Source organism: Thermobia domestica, chromosome 6 (assembly GCF_964235325.1).
Source record: "Thermobia domestica chromosome 6, izTheDome1.hap1.1, whole genome shotgun sequence".
NCBI lineage: Eukaryota > Metazoa > Arthropoda > Insecta > Zygentoma > Lepismatidae > Thermobia > Thermobia domestica.
Window position 1 is genome coordinate 146,482,590 of NC_137459.1, and position 21,860 is coordinate 146,504,449.

At 35.6% G+C, this 21,860-nt stretch overlaps 1 protein-coding gene across 6 annotated transcripts in view; it reads left to right on the forward strand.

The window, feature by feature from the left end:
- The window catches only part of LOC145688249 (uncharacterized), a 277,974-nt gene that overhangs the window by 100,374 nt on the left and 155,740 nt on the right, over nucleotides 1–21,860 (forward strand). For 4 of the 6 annotated variants that reach the window (XM_081762192.1, XM_081762194.1, XM_081762193.1 and 1 more), the window contains exons 19-21: nucleotides 8,205–8,255; nucleotides 11,388–11,435; nucleotides 14,242–14,292. In XM_081762192.1, the coding sequence (XP_081618318.1) occupies nucleotides 8,205–8,255; nucleotides 11,388–11,435; nucleotides 14,242–14,292 (150 nt within the window). The remainder of the gene's footprint in view (nucleotides 1–8,204; nucleotides 8,256–11,387; nucleotides 11,436–14,241; nucleotides 14,293–21,860) is intronic. The other 2 variants (XM_081762195.1, XM_081762196.1) reach the window with 1 other exon arrangement.

Consider the following 21,860-nt stretch of genomic DNA (forward strand, 5'->3'; position numbering starts at 1 on the left):
TGGACATATGTAATGTATGAACATTAATGTAAACGGACCAGTGGTTCTTGAAGATAAAAGCCAAGCCTACTCATGACTTTTATATTCAGTCCCTTTGTCGAGCGACATTTTATATAACAAAATACTTTGGCTTGAGTAATATTTACCTGTACCTTGGGCAGAAAGTACTCATACATATGCACTATACTTAGTAGAATGTTAATTTCCTATTAACAAAAGAAGAATGTTTTTAATATATGTAAGTGGATTATTATGGGATAGTTGTTGATATGGACATGTTTTATGGTTACCTAGTCAGTGAGTTTGTGTACTTAACAGTTTAAAGAAAAGGATATTTAAGTTATATCAAATAATAAACCAGTTTAACACCATTTATAGACGTTGTCATATTTATTAAAAAGGTGAGATTAATGGTATTTACATATCGAAGCTAATTTTTACATGAGGAAGAAATACTACCACTTCGAATTTTTATTTTAGCAAACGAACCAGGTTTACGACTATCTTTTTGATAAGTCGTTATAACTGCCCTATGTATATTAAAAGTCATAACATTTATCATTGATATTGTATATCGTCTTATTTTTTAAAATCGCCTGTAGGCTATTGGTCGGAACATTCATCTCCAGACATAATGTAGAGAGAAGAGAAGGAAGGAGATATGAAAAGTGTCGTAACTAATTTTACTGCGCCCTGAATCATCGATTTACTCATACCCGCCCCCTGTCGCACGCATTTCAGCTGCTGCGTTATATATATATGGTTTAATGTGAAAAAGGCCCGACAAAAGGGCAAAGATAGAAAAGCCCGAGTCAAAACGGCTCCGGTCCAAAAGGTTCCCCTAGTCAAAAATGCCTGGGTCAAAAGATCGTTGCGGGAAGAGAGCCCGACTCAAAAGGCCCCTATGTAAAAAAACAGGTCAAAGAGAACCCCGCCTCAAAAGGGCACGGGTCAAAAGGTCCTTGCCAGTAAAGAGGCAGAGTCAAAAGGCTCTATGTTAAGAAAGCCCGGGTGAAAAAGCACAACGCCTCAGTGTGGCACGGGTCATAACGGCCCAGAGTCAAAAAGGCCCCGCCTTAAAAATACCCAAGTGCTCTATCCAAATATCAGTGCTTCAGAATACTGCGGTATTTCCGCGACAATTTTTATAGAGGTAATTGGTGAGTGTTTCAAATTATATGCCCGTAGCGAAATTCCGTTTATAAAATTTGTTGCGGAAGTACCAAAGGATTCTGAAACACGTGGTTTTGGATAGAGTACCTACTAGTTCCTAACTGAAATCTTCACCCGACTACTGTAGGTCTCATAGGTTTTGGGCTATGGACCTTTAAAATTCATTTTTTTCGTGTTTTCGACAGCTTATCACTCCGAAAGAAAACATTTGTGCACCTAGGTTGGTCTGTACTATTTGTCTTATCTTGGTGTCAGGAATCGCCTTCCAAACGTTGTCAGTGTTGTTTTGAAACAACCTTTATATAATGTCTGATGAAGCAAAAGTGTTAGTTGGCGAAACTGTAACACGTATGTAGTTTTTATGTGAATATATTGTTTTGCTCAGCAAATAGTTTTGTTTGTGTTTAAGTATATACAAAGCAAAGCTTCTACTTATGGAAAATAATAAACCTTTATATATATATATATATAGTGATTCACAAAAATTTCTGTAAAACGGCTTGTTTCTTTAAAAAAAACTCTCGTGTTGAGCTGGCTAACTCTGCCCAGCACATTCTGCGCCTGCGTGTCACTACTTTGTGTGACATCACTCGCTGCGGCGAAGGGCTTCTCTTGAATCTGTCGTGCCTTACCCCGATGAATAAACAATATTTTCGCAAACACAGCTACAGGTAAGGACAGAGAGGGAGAGACACAGAACATACGCAGCTCGCTGTATAGTTGCAAATATTTGAACTATGAGAGGTGAGACCCATGCTCTCTTGTTACAAGTCGTTCAGTCAAGGGGACAATTTTATTTGCCGCGCACCTACTAACGTCAGTTTCTGGGACGGAAGAAAACAACAGCAACATAAAAATACGCCGTTCTGTTTACTTTTCACGAATATTTATCACCTTAATGCGTACAGTTCACGTATTGCGTAGATTAAAATGACGTGCTGCGTCAAGTATATATTCCCTATAAAGATGAGTACTGAGAAGCAAAAAAAACATGGGGCTATTTTTGTTCTCCTTTTTCCATTAGCGAGTGGAAGTGTGTACGGCTGTTTCAACACCCTTCCTGTAGTTTGCTTAGGATTCACTTCCTCTTTTTAGTTGAGGTTTTGGCTATGAATAACACCGGGACAACTCGTGGTTCTTATGATAGTGGCGTATTTTTGCTCGGAGGATTACGGAAATAATAAGTAATGTAGAATCCAATGCTTTTGAAATGGACGATAAACGTTGTTTGTAGGAAGATTGTAGCTTCAATTTATGTGACACGCATCTAACTCCATTTCAAAATATTGTGCGGTATACAATATACGGAATTCAAGATGGCTTTCATGATGTACACTAAATCATTTAACGCTGTTTCTACACCAATGCCAAATTGTAACATTTTCTTTTCCTCCGTCTGTGCGTCTCTTTGTTACTGCCCTGTCACGATATATTTTTCTATTAGATACATATGTGAAACATAGCACACCCTGTCCCAAACAGATGATGTGTCAAAAATGAGTTCACATTCTCATTTGTGGAATATTCAAGCATAGGTTGAAGTGTAAAATCATAATCTTTTACATTTAAAATAATATTGTGTGATATGCAATATAGCGGGATTCACGTACTGCGTAGATTTAAATGATACACTGTGTCAAGAATATATTACCTATAAAAATAGTACTCAGAATAAAAATCTACTCCAAATCAATGCGTCTACGCATGTCATTATTTTTGTTCTGTCCCAATGCCCTGTATACAGATCCACATATGCCTTCTCACAGCAACATTAAACTAATCTTTTCCACAGAATATTTTTCATTTTATACTTTGATCCAGGGGTAGAAATGGAATTTAAGAACTAAGGCGAAGTCAATAATAGACAAAGTTTGATTAGGCTAACGAATACTAACACGAGAATACTAACTCAGAAAGTCGGAAATGCAAGCAAACTTTAATGGAGAACGACTAAAGAGATAGTGATTGTTGCAGAACAATCAACAACCAAACAAAACTAATATCACCATTCAAATTTACTATTTGTTACTCATAACTACATATATTTTCCTTGTTTTGCACAAACAGTTCAACTTACTAATGGGATACTATCCGCTTGTGCATGCCTGATTTTCACTCTTGCCTTGATCTCAGGCTTTTTACATGTGGAACCGTATTAATCGGGCTATTTTGACGCGGGTTTCTTTGACTCGTGCATTTCTGTTGCGGGGCCCTTTCGCCCGGACCTATTTTACGCTGGGCCTTTTTATTCGTGCCCTTTTGAGGCGGAGCCCTTTCGCCCGGACCATTTTCACGCTGGGCCGTTTTGATTCGGGCCCTTTTGTCGCGGAGATCTTTTGATCCGGGACTGTTTTTACTCGGGGCCTTTTGTCGCGAGGCCCTTTTACCCGAATCTTTTTGACCCGGAGATCTTTTGACCTGGGCTCTTTTAACTCGGGGTCGCTTTTACTTTTGACCGTTTGACGCTAGCCCGTTTTGACTCGGGTCTTTTTGTCGCGGGATCCTTTTGACCCGGGCTCTTTTGACGCGGGGTCGTTTTCACTCGGACACTTTTTTGTGGAGATCTTTTGACCCGGGATTTTTGACTCAGACCTTTTAGTAGCGGGGCCCCTTTTGGCACGGTCCGTTTGACACAGGCCCCTTTGACTCGACTTCTTAACACGGGGCCCTTTTGACTCCGGTCTTTTTGTCGCGGAGACCTTTAGACCCAGGGCTTTTTCATGCTTGGCCGTTTTGACCCGTAGCATTTTGAGGCGGTGTCCTTCTGACCCAAGCTCTTTTGACGCAGGGCCCTTTTAGGTCGAGCTCTTTTAAACCAGGCCCTTTTGACGCGGGGCCTTTTTGACTCGGGCCTTTTTGTTGCGACGCTGTTTTGACCCGTGCCCTCTCGAGGCGGGTCCTTTTGACCCGGCTTCTTTTGACTCAGGGCCACTTTGGCACAGGGCCCTTTTGTCGCGGAGATCTTATTACCGAGGGGCGCTTTTACTTGGGTTTTGTTGTCGCGGAGGCCTTCTACCCTGGCCTTTTGACCCGGAGACATTTTGACGTGGGCTCTTTTGACGCAGGGCCGTATTTACTCAGGAAGTTTTGACGCAGGACCCTTTTGATTCGCGGTCCTTTTTGTCGCGGGACCCATTTGACCCGGGCCCATTTGACGCAGGGCCGTTTTGACTCGGTCACTTTTTTCGGAGACCTTTCGCCCGTTGTCGTTTCGACTTGGTCCTTTTGTCCTCGTTCTTTTGTCTTGATCTTCTGACATAGAACCATATATATATATATATATATATATATATATATATATATATATATATATATATATAAGGCAGCAGCTGAAATACCTGGGGCAGGCGATAGATATGAGTGAATCGATTTTTAAACGATCCCTGGCGCAATAAAATTAGTTAAGCTACTGGTCATATCTCATTCTTTCTCTTCTCTCTACATCATATCGGGAGATGAATCTTCTGACTAATAGACTACAGCGGCGATTTTTTTAAAAAAGTAAGACGATATGTGCTATCAATTATAAATATTATGAATTTTAACTTAATATATATAGGGCAATAAATCGAAAAAGTCTATATTCGTCGTTTGCCCGCCTCCCGTTGGAAAAAAATCCTGCTGGTGTTAGTGATTATCACGTTGCTTAGTTACTGTATAATATTGTGCTCTACACAGAATAAATACGTCTGTGTTTTATTTAATAATAAGAACCTTATTTATATTTATTATGGCTCTTCCTTTACGACAGCGAAACATATTCTCGTTCAGCGTAACCAGTTTCCATTCTCAAATAAGGACAGTGAGGCGAATGAAATAATTCACGCACACATTTAGAGCTTAGAAAAGTGTCTAGCGAACATGTCGTAATAAATTCCTGAAGAGTGAAAAGCGCTAGTAGCAATTGTTAGCAGTTATTAACTTAACATATAAGACAGTAAATTGAAAAACTGAGAATACGAATCTTTCCAGAGATGACAGTGTACTGATGCTTCAAATCTGTGCCTTTACTCCCTATACCTACGATGTTTCTGTAGTCAAAATAAAAACTGTTTAAATTAATCACAATTTCTTATGCAACCATCCCTTCCTTAGTGTACTGCGCTGTCACATACCCGTCACGGCGATGTAAAGGCACTTTTGGTGACGAGGATACAATTCGCCAGTCGCACATCTATTATTTTTACTTTTCTGTTATACTATGAACTATTCAAGTTCTTTCAATTTTTAATAGGTCAATAGTTTATATTAATAAGCCAGTTTCGACTTCCACCTTCCGTATTGGTACAATTCAGAACGCAAAATTATTCTTTTATGGGCGATCGTTTTCCATTAACTTCAAGGCTAGCAGAATAAAATGTATGTGTTTGCATCGTAGTATCGCGTAATCACAAAACTTGTTACTAGAGTTATTCATCTCTTCTACACTATTTATTATTCAATACAATATTTTCTTAGTTCTTATGAAAACAGTCTCAATATTTTATCGTGTAAATTGTCATTTGATGACTTAATTCCAAACCAAACTCTTGCTATGTCTGGTTAGACGTTCTATGCTGAAATACATTGGCCTAGTGGCTAGTGCACACGTTTGGTGTACGGGACTCTTTGTTCGAGAGGGAGTGCCTTGAATGTTAAATGCTTTACGGTGATTCATATTCCAGTTTAAACTGTACGTCCACGTTTTACATAGCGTCTGTAATGAAAGGGACCATAAACTTCAATCGAAATATTAAACAATTTAAGTTTTACGTCCGGCGGTTATGGCAGCTAGGCTAAAGGAGGCGATGATGATGAGAAATGAAGGAAATGGTGGAATGAAGAAAGTGTCAGCAAACTTGAGAACCCCGAGAAAACCCACGCTCACGGTGTTTGTCCACCACAAAGTTTACTTGGCGCGATCTGGGATCGAACCAGGGACCCCCATGCACCAGAGCTGAACATTTAATCGCTGAGCCACCGTGGCCCCAAACTTCAATCGAACTAACAAACATTCACATTTCTGATATAAACAATTTATTAAGTTCATAGTTGTTATTGATTTATTCCAAATTGAGGAAAAAAATCAGATTTGTATTTTCCTGAGTAACGTGATATTTGTAATTGATGCTATGAATGTTTATAGATCTTCCTCGTGGCTAAATATTTGGAGTCCTTCTGCCGTTGGATGGGAGACCTGCTTTCGATTTCGGTGAGAACACATATGATTCGGACGCCATGCTAAGCTGTAGATTCACTCTGTTTCGTCTCAGTATAGTAGAAATGTTATGTTTTAATCAATTAATGAATGTACGAGAATCAGGTGTAATGTTTTGGATTAACACAGAAGGATGTGTGGTAACGGGATGACATTTCATGTTCGTTGAACATCCCACTTGCACTTGAGTATATTCTCCCCCTTTGTGTTCAAATTTATCTGATACATGTATGTAGAAAGTATTCTTCGTAAGTAAAACAAACAAACATCACAGCATTGTCATGCGCAAGTGATTGTCGGTAATGTGTGTTTCAAAGATAGAGTAGAAATGGCAATTCATAGAGGGCAAGTAGTGTGAATACTGGGATTGCCACAGAAGATCGAATGCATACTCATTAACTCGTTGCTGTATTTGTTAAGTACTGTTACAAAGTTCGTTATCTTAAAGAAACATATGTTTGGAATTTATTAAGCAAGGGTTTTCAATTGTTTTTTTCGTCATAGGCTTACAACTGTGAGTAAATGTTCGTGTTGGTGATTTGGTGTTATGCTTTTGCCTATCCAATGAATTCAAACGTTTTACCAATAACTGATTGAGATGGATATTTACCAACGAACTGCATCAAATTCCTGTAAGGTTAGAAAAGGATATTCCATGATCAGACGTGAAACTCGTCGGCTTCCCTTCCAGGTTACGACCTTTTTCTGACTACAGTTCTGAAGCCGTTTCCACTCGTAGACGCGTCAAAAATCGCGTGGGAAGACATGGTGGACATTCAGCTCCGATACACCAGGAAATCGGACAAGTTCATTTGTTGTATGGACATGGGCAGACTCTAATACAATGGACACTTTTCTTGGAGCGGTTAATATAGAGGCAAAGCTGCACAACATGAATAGCCTGTATATATAATTTAGTTGGACTAGTTTTAAAAGTTCTGTCCCAGTGAGGAAGAGGGAGAAATTTTCGAATTACTGCATTGTTCTTTTGAATAGCTGAGCATGAAGTTGATTGATCAATTTATTTGATGTTTAGCTTGCCATTCAAAATCGAAGGAACTACAGCTACAGCTTAACGTGGAATTCTAATCATGAGTTCTCACCAGGATCTTCTGCGCAAAAGACACTTGCTCTAATAAGATATTAAACAAACACAAAAATTCAATATGGATAATGAAATAGAGGGAGGTAGCAGAAAGATTCCCTTTCTTACTTTAGAAGTTATATCTGAACCGGTGGATGTAACTGTATGCTATGTGATATCTTAGGGATTTGAGTATCACAGATTATATATTTGTTATTCATTGATAATACGGCGACGAAGGGGAGAGTGAGACACACGTATCTTGTACACTAAGTTAAATCGGTGACAATAAGTTTAACAACTCTAGATTTCTATTTAAAGATATATCTATCGTCTACTAGTTAGACTTCTACTTCGGCGGTCTAGTGGGTGGTACGAAAGTATTGAGTACACTAAAACGCGAAAATCGGCTCAGTTTGATTCAGTATATTTATACTACTTGTAATAAGTAAATCCACTTTCTCAGGTATGACAAAATGATTTTGCAAGGTGTCGATTTTGGATTAACTCATTCAAAGGTAAATTCGGGAAAGTTTGTTTCCGTAGTTCTAACAATTTTGCTAACCGTTTCTGATAAATAATGTACATATACCATCTTGAGATGTGAGAAAGCGGTTTAGCAATTATCGAGCTTAAGATTAAGGATTGTCATTGAAAACCGAATATTAATTACTAACTAGAATTAATAAATTAATTTGTGTCATAATACTTCAAAAACCAAACTAGTTCTACATTTTCATTTATATACAGGATCCATTTGTACAGGGACCAGGGATATCCATGAATGGATATTATTATGAGGTAAGTAACTACTTATATAATTCTAAATATCTGGAGAGTTAATACTGGAAAAGCAAAAGCTTTCCTTTGAATAATGGTCAATGTCAAACCAATTCAAATTTTAGGTCCACATTTACTCGTCTTTTTTACCATCCACATATCTCTTCTCAACTATATAATTTTAGTTTTTTATTATTATTGTTAATTTTGAGTTTGTTTAATCTTAGTATTTTTTTAACATGTTTATCCATATAAGTCACCTAGAAAAATTGAGTTGGTGACTGGATAAATGTAATCATTCCACAATACCTTACATTCGAGAAACGAAAAACAAAAGTAACAAAAGTAGTATAAATATTGTTGGATATACAAAAAAAAAATAATAATAATTGTATGGAGTATTTGTAACATATGTTAAGACTTCATTTCTCAAAATATTAAAAACCTAATGTGTTTGGATATTTAGTTATATAAAAAATGCTAACGTGGTTCTACATTTTTGGAATATTCTTCTTGATTCTATTCACCAATTCAATTATCCTTTTATACATTTTCAATTTTAAGTAACTTCAGTGTTAGCACAGTACATTGTGTGTATGTTTACGAAATGTGTTCTGTAATTACACGACTAATTATTAAATTTATTCATTTCCTATATACTATTATAATGAACTATAATGTTTTTGTTGTTCCCTTGAATACTGAGATACTTAGATCCTTTGGTTCTTCAGATTCAGCGAAAAGAAATATGAATGACTTGATCCAAGCTAGGAATGTCTAATTTGAAAAATATTTTTTGGGAAGAGTAGCTTGGGATATCTTTATTTTATATAGGTGTTGAACCACTTTAACTTTCGGGAGGGATGAAAAGGATAGCTCTTAAATTTTGGAAATTGCCGAAAAATTAAATTTATAAGGACGTACAGGACCAATGTAATATCTAGAATAGTTCGAGAGGTCCATCTCGCTCCGTTGAGTAGATAAAACATACCCAAAAATTCAAGTTTGGGAGGTACCGGTATTGTCTTAGTGTATCCTATATGATGTTACTTTTTATGATATAATGTCCTACGGATTGGTATATATGTCTATTTATTTGCATATGACACAGGTATCATGTTGCAGTCTGCTCAAATTTCGAACATTCCTCCTCAAATTTAGAAATTGTCAAAAAGATCATGTTTAAAAGTCGGTTACGTACCACTGTAAACTTTGGGCTCCATCTTACCTTCTTCGGTGGGTAAAACGTTGCCAAAATATGCATTGTTAATACGTTTCCACATATGTGTTAAGAAAGCTTTATAATTCTGTTAACAGAACGTGTTATAACGTAGATTATGTATACCCATAGGTCTATTAGTATATTTGGAAGTTAAAAGTTCTGAACTTATATATGGCTTAAGGCACCCGTTCAAAAAATATTTGGAACCAAAACTTTTGATAGAAAATATCCTATAATAAAGAGAAACGCTTGAGAAGATGGAGATTGTTCTGACCTCATATTCACACACACACACACACACACACACATATATATATATATATATATATATATATATATATATATATATATATATATATTGGCTGTTGTATTTGAAGGTTAACCAATTTTGAATTTATGTTTCAAATACGTATATTCTATTAATGTTTATAACAGGAAATTTTTGATCCTGATATGTTCTTGTAATCTGATACATGTAAATATAAGTTGAGTGTATCAACAACTTATTCAAATTTTGAACCCATAACCTGATAGGTATACTGGTAATTATTACTATTCACATTTATATAACCCATTATATAGTATGTATATAAAGGAAAAAGAAAATAATCAGGTTTATGTTAAGTAGCTACCACACACAGAACATGTCATTTTGTATCCACAATGGTTTGTTTATATAACTACAACAGGAAAATTTGGGACATATGCAATGAAAGGTCATTACCCTTAAATGAACTAAACTACTCGCTTGATGCTATTGAATTGTTCAAGAGATATGTAATTTTAAAACTCTATTGGGATGAAAAGAGCTTATTAATAGTTACAAGGCATTAATCTATATCTCTCTGTCATTCGTGGAACGCATGGCAGAAGAATAAGGATGCTAGAATGCACAGTTGTCAACATAACATCAACTTCAGTTTAGTAAACAAATTTCATGGGTCAAGAAATTATAGGGGTTAGGGAAAATACGTGGAAATATTATGTGTGAAATGATTTAATCATACTACAACATGCTTATATTATACACAGAATGTCGTGTCAATTGCAGATGAGAATTGTTTGTATTAACCACTGCCAAATTCGTTTTACTCAACGTAGAATGTAAAAATATATACAGTGATGGTTAATATCTAATTTATAAATATGCTATAAGTAATCCCAACTGTCGTTCAGCAACTAAACAGATATACACTTTGAAAATAAAATCGGGATTTTGGTCAGCATCCTGAGCTTCTATGTGCTGAACTATTGCGGTTTGACTTTCACACTTTTCATCAAAGGTGGCAAACCGATCATAATCTTTCCATTAACGTAAACTTAAATACCTGTCAAGATGCATAAAAAAAACTTAAGTTGACTTGATGACAATAACAGAATTACATTCTATCAGACGATTTACCTTGTAGATCGGAGCGAATTTAGATGACACTCATGTTTCAAACTTTCCCAGAATCAGAGATGTTATGCGCCGAAATATTAGTGTGGTCTTACCACCCTCATCGATTATTGGAGAGTACTTTACGTGGAACAACTTCCTCCCACAGTATTTTCAAGGATTTTATCTCAAATCACAATAGCATGCCAGCGCGTATTTTAGTGTACTGCAAACGTAAGATGCATATTTTAATCACTAATCCTCCATCGATATGATAATTTTGTTAATCCCAATTGAGTCCTTCATATTTCTATTTGCCATAGCAATGTTCAACAAATATGTTCTACTCACTGAGTGTATAACATGTGTTAAGTCCTATTCTGTAATGATAAAGGATGTATAATACATCGTGTTTTTCGTTCAAATTTGGTAGTATGAGAACCTCTTTCCATTCTATGGTTCTCTAGACATTTCAATCTCACCAGCCCAATACTGTCCTTCATGATTTCTAAATTTAATATAAAGTCTGTACCAGAGTATTTTTTCCTTTCAGTTTCCTCCAATATACCCACATCTGCCCTTTCCACAGACGCAAGGTCAGGTAAGAAAATTACGATATATGTTATCATTAAAAATATGATAATTTGTATGAACAAAGTATATCCTGACAATTGTGTGTGATTATCACTTATGAATGTATATCACTACTGTACTTTTCTTGTAGATTTCTATTAAGAGATTTATCTCGTTCAAAGCTTAGTAATCAAACACTATATTAAATATGAAACCTTATTTAGCAGCCAGACTGATTTTTTTAATTTTAAATACACAGGTAGACGCATTTAAAAATACCCACTAGAAATTGACAATTTTGTTCAATGTTGGTACACAAAGTAAAAGTGATAACATTGATAATTATCACATTATGACGCTCAAGTAACTTTCCCAAAATACCATACAGGGTATTCAAAATACATTGCAACTACTTTTAGGCCTACGTAACAACTCTGAGCGGCCATACAAACAACAGTTCGGACAGGTATCCGGTCTTATTGGTGCATATTTCGATATCCTGATGGAAGATGGCGACTAGCAGAGTGTCCTCATAAGTTCGGAAAACAGGATTGATGGTGTCACAGTTGTAGGACGAGCTGTGGCGGCTGTAGTCATGTTTGTCGTAAACGAAAACCAGAGCTGAGTGGGATTCCACTCTAATATCATAATGCAAGATATGGACAAATACGTACATGTCAATTCACTGCTGTTACTGTGTTCAATATTAAGATGACTATATTTGCGGAATACTAGTTACGAAGAAGAGACCTTACCAAAGACAAATTTTAATATTTCCATGTTGCCCAAAAACCTATGCTTGAAGTGAGAAAGAAGGCCTCTACCCTCCATTTTTGTTGCTTCTGCTATCTCTCTTGACTTGGTCAAGAATGTTATTAACGATGAAGGGGTGTCATAAGCATCTCGAAATACAGGGGAACATAGACGTTCTTAAAACGATTGCTCGTATGATGTTCATATCTCATGTGGGACCACAAAGCTCATACTGTAATCGTGATCGGTATTCTCTCGGATAACTCATCCTGGATAGTCATTTTATTCAGATCGCCTGGTGAGACGCGGAGCACTGAGGTGGCATATCTGAAGTGGGAACATCCTGTCTCCCATCAAACACACCGCTGATGTACCACTCAAACGTTCGTACAAAGGTGAAGGTGATTCTGCATAACAATCTGTTGGCACTAGACGGCCCTCTATACGGCTAATCTCGAAATCACTTTATACTATGATAAATATTCACTGGCATTATTCTGGAGACACAGTATTATATCCACACACAACCATATTCGTCATGTTGTTCAAATGATTTCAAACTACTAGCATCTTGTCCTCTATAGATACTAAATTTAGACTGCTTTTAACGGTAGCTGTCGTACTGTGACCTTTAAACTATGATCAACATCAATTATACAGATTCAAATTCTGTATTGCGAATTTCATTCACCTCATACAATGTACCCGTGGTATTTTTAAATCCACGAACCTTCATGTGCTTAATAGATATTAGCTATGAAGATCAAGAAGGCCAGAGTAGAAGCAAATATTAAATAGAGATGTGCGTTACTTTTTTTAAAGTTGGTGTTTTCAGATAAAGTAGGAGACAGAACTAACAGCACGAATGACCAACGTATTATTCATAGTCAACTTGTTGAACACAAGAAACAATAGGAAAATTCATTTTATTGAAACCACACTAAGTGTCAATTGAAACTACTACGAACAGTTGGTATGGCACAATCCCAACATCTGCGCCGCCGCTCATTTTATGGAGCCAGTCCATTCCTGGGTGGGCGTAAAGGTTACAAAAAATATTCTCAAAACAACTTCTCAAAACTGTACAAGAATGACTTTGGGAGATAGAATTGAACCGATGAAACTTATTATTATTATTATTATTATTATTATTATTATTATTATTATTATTATTATTATTATTATTATTATTATTATTATTATTATTATTATTATTATTTTATTATTATTATTTTTGCAGACATCTGTAATATTTTCCATATTAACTAGCTTTGTTTTTTTTATCTTTTTAAATTTCGCTAAACTACTTGCTGAGTAAAACAAAAGTTTTTATTTGACAGGTAATGAAGTGTAACTGTTTCATCTACCATCTACTTTCAGTAGTGTTTGAGGACATCAAAGTAGATAGCTGATAAAACGGTTACATGTTATTAGATTTTAAAATAAAAAATATTGTTTAGCTCAGCGAGAAGTTGAATTAAATTTTTGCAAACATCTGTATGTCTCATCATTATCTTAGTCTCGCAACGCGTAACAATGTATTCCGCAAATGGCCATCCAGAATCTCAAACAAACAACAGTAACTAGAAGCACATTTAAATTGCACATGCCACATATCACAAGATATCATCATTGACTTACAGAATACCATATCACATACATGTTACCAAAAGGTGGTTTCACCAAGTACTAACTCCAGCATCTGGTATAGTTTCTTCTATGCACTGGCACATAACAATTGCCACAGGCTTCAGATTCCTACTTACTTATATCAAGGTAGTGTGAGTGCATAGAGTGTATAGTCAGGGTAATATAATGTACTTTACAGACACACGCACACACAGAAAAGGGATGATGGTGATAAAGATACATGAGCATACGTACAGTAAATGGTAATGTTCAGTATCTAACCTATATGATAGAGACTAAGGAAGAAGCTTTAAGCGAATTTTTTTCAAATATAGGAAAGACAAGTTTCAATTTCTCTAAACATGTCATTATAAATTGTTTGATTCAAATGAGTTTCTGTCTCTGAATACTTTCGAAAGCAAACTAATTTTCAATTTCTCATATATTTGCAGGTGCCATTCCTACCACCACCACCACTACCATCACTACCACCACCAACTACGGTAAGAGATAACTGTCAGGTAACAAAATAACTCTACATTTAGAATTTTTAAAAAAATGGAATTCAATATTCGAAATCAGAAGCTTTACATTGTATCCTCTCCTGTGCAAAGCCAGTATTCTTACTAACTCTAATAATCTTGCAATTGTTATTTTGTTATGTACAATTTTCCAGTCATACGTCTGTTAGTTTTACTTTTTCTTTTACTAATAACTATTCATTCTTAAGTTCTTTCAAGTTTCAGTAGCTCAGTAGTTTAAATTAATAAGAGCGTTTTGACTTTGAACTTCCGTATTCATACAATTCAAACCGCAAAGTTATACTTCTATACGTGTTCATATGTTATTAACTTCAATGCTAGCAGAATGAAATGTGTGTGTTTGCTTACAAGGAACGAACATGAACGTGTCATCCGGACATCCGAATTATACCCAGTCCATTCGATAAACATAAAGATATGTCCATGCACAAAAAATTATGTACCATGGACAACGGAGTAAGTCTCTGGGGCCCATTCACCATGTTAGTTTAAATAAAATCGTAGACTTGCAGTGAAATAACTATTGCATCAACACTATTCATAGGAAATGCATGGTTTAGTGTTCATTCTCTTCAGCATGAAACAAGATTTCCAGAGGTGCTACATATTGGGACCCATAACGTATTTGAACAGGGAAAATTGGAAGAATGTCGTGAAAATTTCTTCCAGAAATCCATCCCATCAACTTTGACCCCTACTGGAGTGGCCCTGGCTAAAAGAACACAATCCAAATGTATCTCGAAAACTACAATAGGGGATAAGAAATGAGTATACCAAGTTCTGTTTTGACAGAAGGAATAAGTATGAGGGAAAACTTGTATACCAATACGCTCTGTACATACAAAACCGAACCTATGACCTGACCTATAAAGAAAACATAATATAAAAAATATAAAACCAGTCCTATTTATCCTGATATCAAGATTTGTATCACGATCTCTGTAAAATTAAGCAAGCGTTTCAATAGATATCACGAGAAACTTAACATAGTGAAGTTCAAACTTATGCGAGACATCCAGTTTTTCAGAGGGTGATTTTACTCTCATCTTCCCTAGTAAGTCCCACACGAGTAGGAGTACACAATTAAAATATACCTTGTAAAATACTATGAGGTATACGGATAGGAGGTATACCCTTAAAACAAGGGAGAAGATATAGTATGACACGCTAAGAACGGAATAGAGAACAAAAGGGCATGGGTGGGAGTCTGTGGAGAATGTGGGTGTATCCCAATACAACTGTAGCACAGTTGTTGTTTAAAACGATCGCTACATTCTACAGAGAATATGGTACACAACTTGCTATCAGGGTAAATAGCACTGGGCTAATAGTTTTTATATTATGTTCCCTTTACAGGTCAGGTCATAGGTTCTGTTTTGTATGTACAGAAGGAATTTATATAGAATTTTCCCCTCATACCTATTCCGTCTATGAAAACAAAACATGGCACAATCATTTCTTATCCCCTATAGTATTTTCCGATATGCACTTGGATTGTGTGTTTTTACCCAGGGCCACTTCAGAGGGGGCCAAAATTGATGGGAGGGATTTCTGGAAGGAATTGTCCCAACATTCTTCCGATTTTCCCTCTTCATTCATTATGTTCCCCAATACGTATCACCTTTGGAAAGCTTGTTTAATGCTAAAGAGAATGAATTATAAACCACGACTTTCCAATGAACAGTGTTGATGCAATAGCTATTTCACTGCGAATTTTCGATTTTTCTTACACTAATAGGGTCAATGTACACCAGAGATTTACTCCATTGTCCATGACACCTAGTTTTTTTGTGCATGGGCATATCTTTGTTATGTTTATCGAATGGACTAGGTTTGATTTGGATGGCCAGATGACATGTTCATGTTTGTTCCTTGTTAGTAGTATCATGTAATCACACAACTGGTTACTAAAGTTATTCATCTCTTTTATACTATTTATGATTCATTACAATATTTCCGTTGTTTCCACGAAAAAGGTCTCACTATTTCACCGTGTAAATTGTCATTTGATGACTTAATTCCAGGCAGAATTCTCTGTTTGTCTGGTAAAACGTTCTGCACTGAAATACACTGGCCTACTGGCTAGTGCACACGTTTTTTGCACGGGGTTCTGGATTTGAGAGGGAGTGCCTTGAATTTTGAATGCATTATGATGATTCAGATTCCACTTTAGGCTGTACGTCTATGTCTTACATTTCGTCTGTAATGAAAGGAATCATAAACTTTAATAGAACCAACAAACATTAATATTTCTTGATATAAACAATTTATTAAGTTGGTAGTTGTTATTGTAACAGATTTATTCCAAATTGAGAAACAAATATTTTCAGATTTGTATTTTCCTGTGCAATGTGATGTGCAATTGATGTTATGAGTGTTAGATATTCCTCATGGCAAAATATTTGGAATTCTTGTGCCGTTAGACGGGAGACCTGCCTTCGATTCTGGTGAGAATATACGGTTCGAATGCCATGCTAAGCTGTAGGTTCACTCTGTTTGTCGTCTCAGTGCAGTAGAAATGTTATATATCAATTAGTTAATCGATGTAGGAGAATCAGGTGTAATATTTTGTATTAACAAGAAAGGAGGCATGGTAACTTGATGACATTTCATATTCGTTGAACACTCCACTTTCATGTGAGTATATTTTCCCTAGTGGTCTTCAAAGTTATCTGATACATGTATTATAAAGAACATATTCTTTGTAGGCGTAAAAACATTCAGACAAAGCATCACAACATTGTCACTGAGTAAATGATTGTCATTACGGTGTGTTTTCATGGCACAGAAGAAATGGAAAATCATAAGTGTCTAGTCAGGTGAATACTGAGGATGCCGCAGAAGTTCGAACCCATATTCATTAACTTGTTGCTGTGTTTGTCAAGTATTGTTTCAAAGTTCGTTATCTTAAAAAAACGCATAATTTGAATTTATCAAGCAATTCTTTTCGATTGGATTTCTCGCCATAGGATTTCAGCTCTGAGTAAATGTCTGTGCTGAGGATTGCTTTTATTTCTTTGCCTTTCCAATGAATTCAAATCTCCATAGCAACATTTTACCGACAATTAATTGGGATGGATCTGTACTCAAGGACTGCACCAATTCCCGTCAGATTAGAAAAAATTCCCATGATTAGACTTGAAACTCGTCGGCTTCCCTTCTACGTTAGGGCTTTTTTATGACTACATTTCTGTCACAGTTACGATTCGCACTCGCGTTATAAAATTGTGAAAAGAGAAGGTAGATACTCACCCTTATACATCAGCAAATCGGACAACTTCATTTATTGTACAAATACAATGAGTGCCATTTGTCATCTTGTCACATTTCATTTGACTTATATAGGCGAGGTGTCTTGGATACTCACTTCAGTAATGCATCAATGGTAATGAATCATTTATTTAAGTGTTACTTGTGCAATACCAGTAATAGCGAAATAAGCAAAACAATGTTAGCTGTAAGAGGAGGTGACTAACTTTTTATCCAGTGTAATTAGGTTCTTATTAAAGTTTTATTTATTTTATCCCCTCAAGTCAGTGTTTACATTCTTACCCCCATAATTTACTGGTGGTATTTAAATAATACTCTGCCATTAAGACTCTTAACGCTTTTATTAAATATAAAGAAAATTTCATAAATGGAAGAGGAATTCCAAGTTTTTAAAGACTGCATTAGTGGAAAAAATTTTGGAATCATGCCCACAACATAGCCATTTAAATTTCGAGTGCTTACTACGACTTCCGATGTCAAAGGTTAATGCTAACAGTCAGCCCGTGATTTCTTTTTCATAGTACTCGAAATAGGATAGAAATCGGAAGTCATGTCTTGTCTTAAAATTGAAGAAAACGTTTTCAAGGTTTACTAAGCACTGGACTTTGTACTTATTTGATCGATGCATTTAAGTGTAGTAGTAAATGCGTATTACTAGAAGAAAGTAATAATCCCCAATCTGTACAAACGGAGATTAAAAATCTCGATTCAGATGAACAAGGTTTCTATTAAGGTTTCTAGCTATCTTATTCGAAATGTTCGCGTATTTCCAACGTAAAAATCTGAGAACAGTATTTCATCTCCTTTATATCCACCAATGTCGTCAAGCACATAAAGTAAAACATCATAATAAATATTTAATTTCATTCATATTCTTGATTGAAAAATGGCGAATAAATATTTTTTGGATTACTTATAAAAATGTCAGGATAGGTTCTTTTATAGAAATTAAATAAAGGCTAATCAAAGAAAAATGCTACATAATGTATTCCAATAAGGAAACATTCAATATAAGTAAATAGACAAACTGTTAGCAATATTTTAGGAAAATATTCGACAGATACTAAGTTATATTCAACTAATAAAGCAGTATTAAAATGCACTAGAAGTTAACAAAAACATTTTGGAAAGTTCATTTTCCTATTGCATCAATTTAGACAGCCAATTGACTCATTGGAATTTTAATTATAGGTTTCACAATTACACTTGTCTTATTGTTGTTTATTATTGCTTTATATTAGCTGGACATAAGGATTCTGTAAGAGGTAAAGTTAAGTTTGTAAGGTTTGTACTACATTTAAACAATTTAAGATAGCAAACTGTTTCATTTCCTATCCTGTGATGTTTTAGTTTCCAGTTATGTTTCAAAGCATGTTACACGACAGCTATAATATCACTGTGTTATAACTTCTGGTAGGAACTAACTTTCTTGTGGCACATAATCAAAAGACAAACACACTATTCTTAAAGTTGAAATTTTCCAGTCCAAAAGAAAATATATATCAATTTTAAAATAATGAAAATTTCACTGCACGAAGTACACTAAAGGAGAACGCAGCCACTTCGTTGGATCATAAAAATCACACTATTAGAGCAATTTGACTTACTTACTAACACCTTCCAAATAAAATATTCTACAATTTCCACCTTGTTGTTACATGAACCTCAAGCTAGAAACAGGTTACTTGGGATACGGCAATCAGCAATTTGGATAAAGCATTAACTATTTCACAGATTTTGGCTATGAATTCCATGTCGATATTGGACTCCTAACATTATTCACGGGTTCTTTTACCTATGATACTTCTGGATTACGTCTAATTTTTAGACGTATGCCAGTCAAGAAAATAACAACTCCAAACCCAGGAGTCGAATATGGTAGTTTTTTGCATCAGCTACAGCAAAGATGGCATTCACAGATCTGTACTTTATAAATTCAGAATATATATACTAAACTGCACACCTCCAACGACGATCTCTTCTGGCTGTTGAGAACGCATGTGGCAACCACAAGTCCAACTTTTCACTTTGCGGGGCCTCCGAAGAACAGTGGTACACTGAAAACAATCCGTTATACCAGCGTTTCCCAACCGGTGTGCCGCGGCACACTGGTGTGCCGCCAATGGTCCACTGGTGTGCCGCGAGGAAATCAAAATAAAATTATTAATTCATGGCAATCAAATTGCAAAACACAGGGAAAAATGTATATTTGTATTTCATATTACTATGAACCTCTACTATGAATCTACAATTTTAATTTGATACTCGGTTACTTTTCTGTACATTTTTAATGTTGAAAAAAGTATTTGTTATCATTGTTATGACCATTATTGCTTCTTTACTCTTGCAGACTGTTTCGTAATATCATTCAATCTTTTCGACAAAGCAAACATGCATACAAATTACCTACATTTGTGTTTTAAAAGTAAAAGATTTGTTTGTTCATTCGTTATTTAGTGATCTGACTTCTTAATGAAAGGTTGAATACAGTTTTTGAAAAAGAAAGTGAATTTTATAAATTATCTCATTGCAGTTGTTTTCTATTTTTAAATTAGAATGAAAAATAAGCATAATAATTTACCGAAAACCAGTCATCGACCTTTCTTGTCTGTGAAGAGATCAGTAATCACAGAAATAAATTACCACGGTATTTTATATTTACAAATAATAATAATAATAATAATAATAATAATAATAATAATAATAATAATAATAATAATAATAATAATAATAATATCTACATGAGTGTGCCGCGAGAATTCAAGTTACACCTGCAGTGTGCCGCAAGTTGAAAAAGGTTGGGAAACGCTGCGTTATACGGACAACGGTATATTGTACAAATATACAGAATCTATATATTTACTACAGAAATCTGTACAGAGCATACGTTATCCATATGCTACATACATACTACTTTTTTCCCGCTTAGATGTTGCATCATTCCGCTGCAGAATGTTTGACATTTAACCGTCTTCTGTATATTGCATACGTATATGTATGTTACATACGTCAGCTATGTTATATACGTCCATCTGTAAGTGAGATCCTTACTGCCTATATACAGTTCTTTCTTTCACACGGAAATTGCGTATAGATGAAACAGTTAGATCTACACGGAAAGTAATATAAAACATACGTTTTCAGTTATACGTTTACTGGAGGATGTTACATATAGTTGTACGTTAAGTTCAAAAATACAAGATTTACACATGTAACCTACGTTTCTATGTAAGCCACAAACGCTTTTTTCTCTGTGTATGGTATAGGCCTAACTCGTCTCCAGTCACACGAATCCTTTCCAAGAGTCCGTGTCAGAAGTCTCCTGAGGATCTCATCAGAACATGCTATTACTCGTTAGCCGCAATGTTCATTTTTCAATGCTGTGTCACCGATATGAAATTTCACAAATCAATGTGGTGTGGTACGTTCGTCACCATTTTAAACTCAGATGCACAATTGGTGCTTTTTCGGATAGATGTAAAGAACGTTCCAATTTGTACTCGTAAATCACTTACACTTGTGTGTTGTTCATGAATGTTGAACTTTCACACAACCATGTTCAACAACACCCAACCTTTTAACTAACTTGAGACCTTAGCCTGCTTTCTGAGCATATACGGAGTTTATGAAAGTATACGATTGGCTTCGGTCCATTTATTTGTTGCATTATAGGGGGTAGTTTCCCTCCAGACGTCAAGGTGTACATTCTCATTTTTCTAAACATAATATTATCTTCTTAGGAAATGGATCGTTGAAATCGAGACGAGGAAATTCCTTAAAGCCGCATACGTAAATGTGCTACTTTCATCAAAAATGCGAGAATCACTAGGACACGAGGACACCAACGAACACGATGTTGTTCACCAAACGTTCACATGGCTTAGGATCGAACAAGAGACTTTTCTTACAACAGACAAATGCTACCCTGGTTTCTTCATCTTAAATGTATTTCTAAGAACAGCCAGAAGAAGTAACAGTACGGACCCTTAACGATGTTGCTCCTAGCTATATGTTTCTGGATGGTAAATAGAATGTACACTGAAAAAAATTGTTGTGTTATTTCAACGACATGCCTATGTGTTAACACGATTGTCTTAAAATATATCAAACAGGTGGTTAGAGCAACTCACCCTCCATTTGGAGTTGTGTGTCAAATGCCGGTCCAGCTTGTGTGTTAAATTAGCACAAGTGTAGAATCTTCGGCGTTGTTTTCTGAGTGATTGCCAAATATGTTGGACATCTAATTATAAAGGCTTATG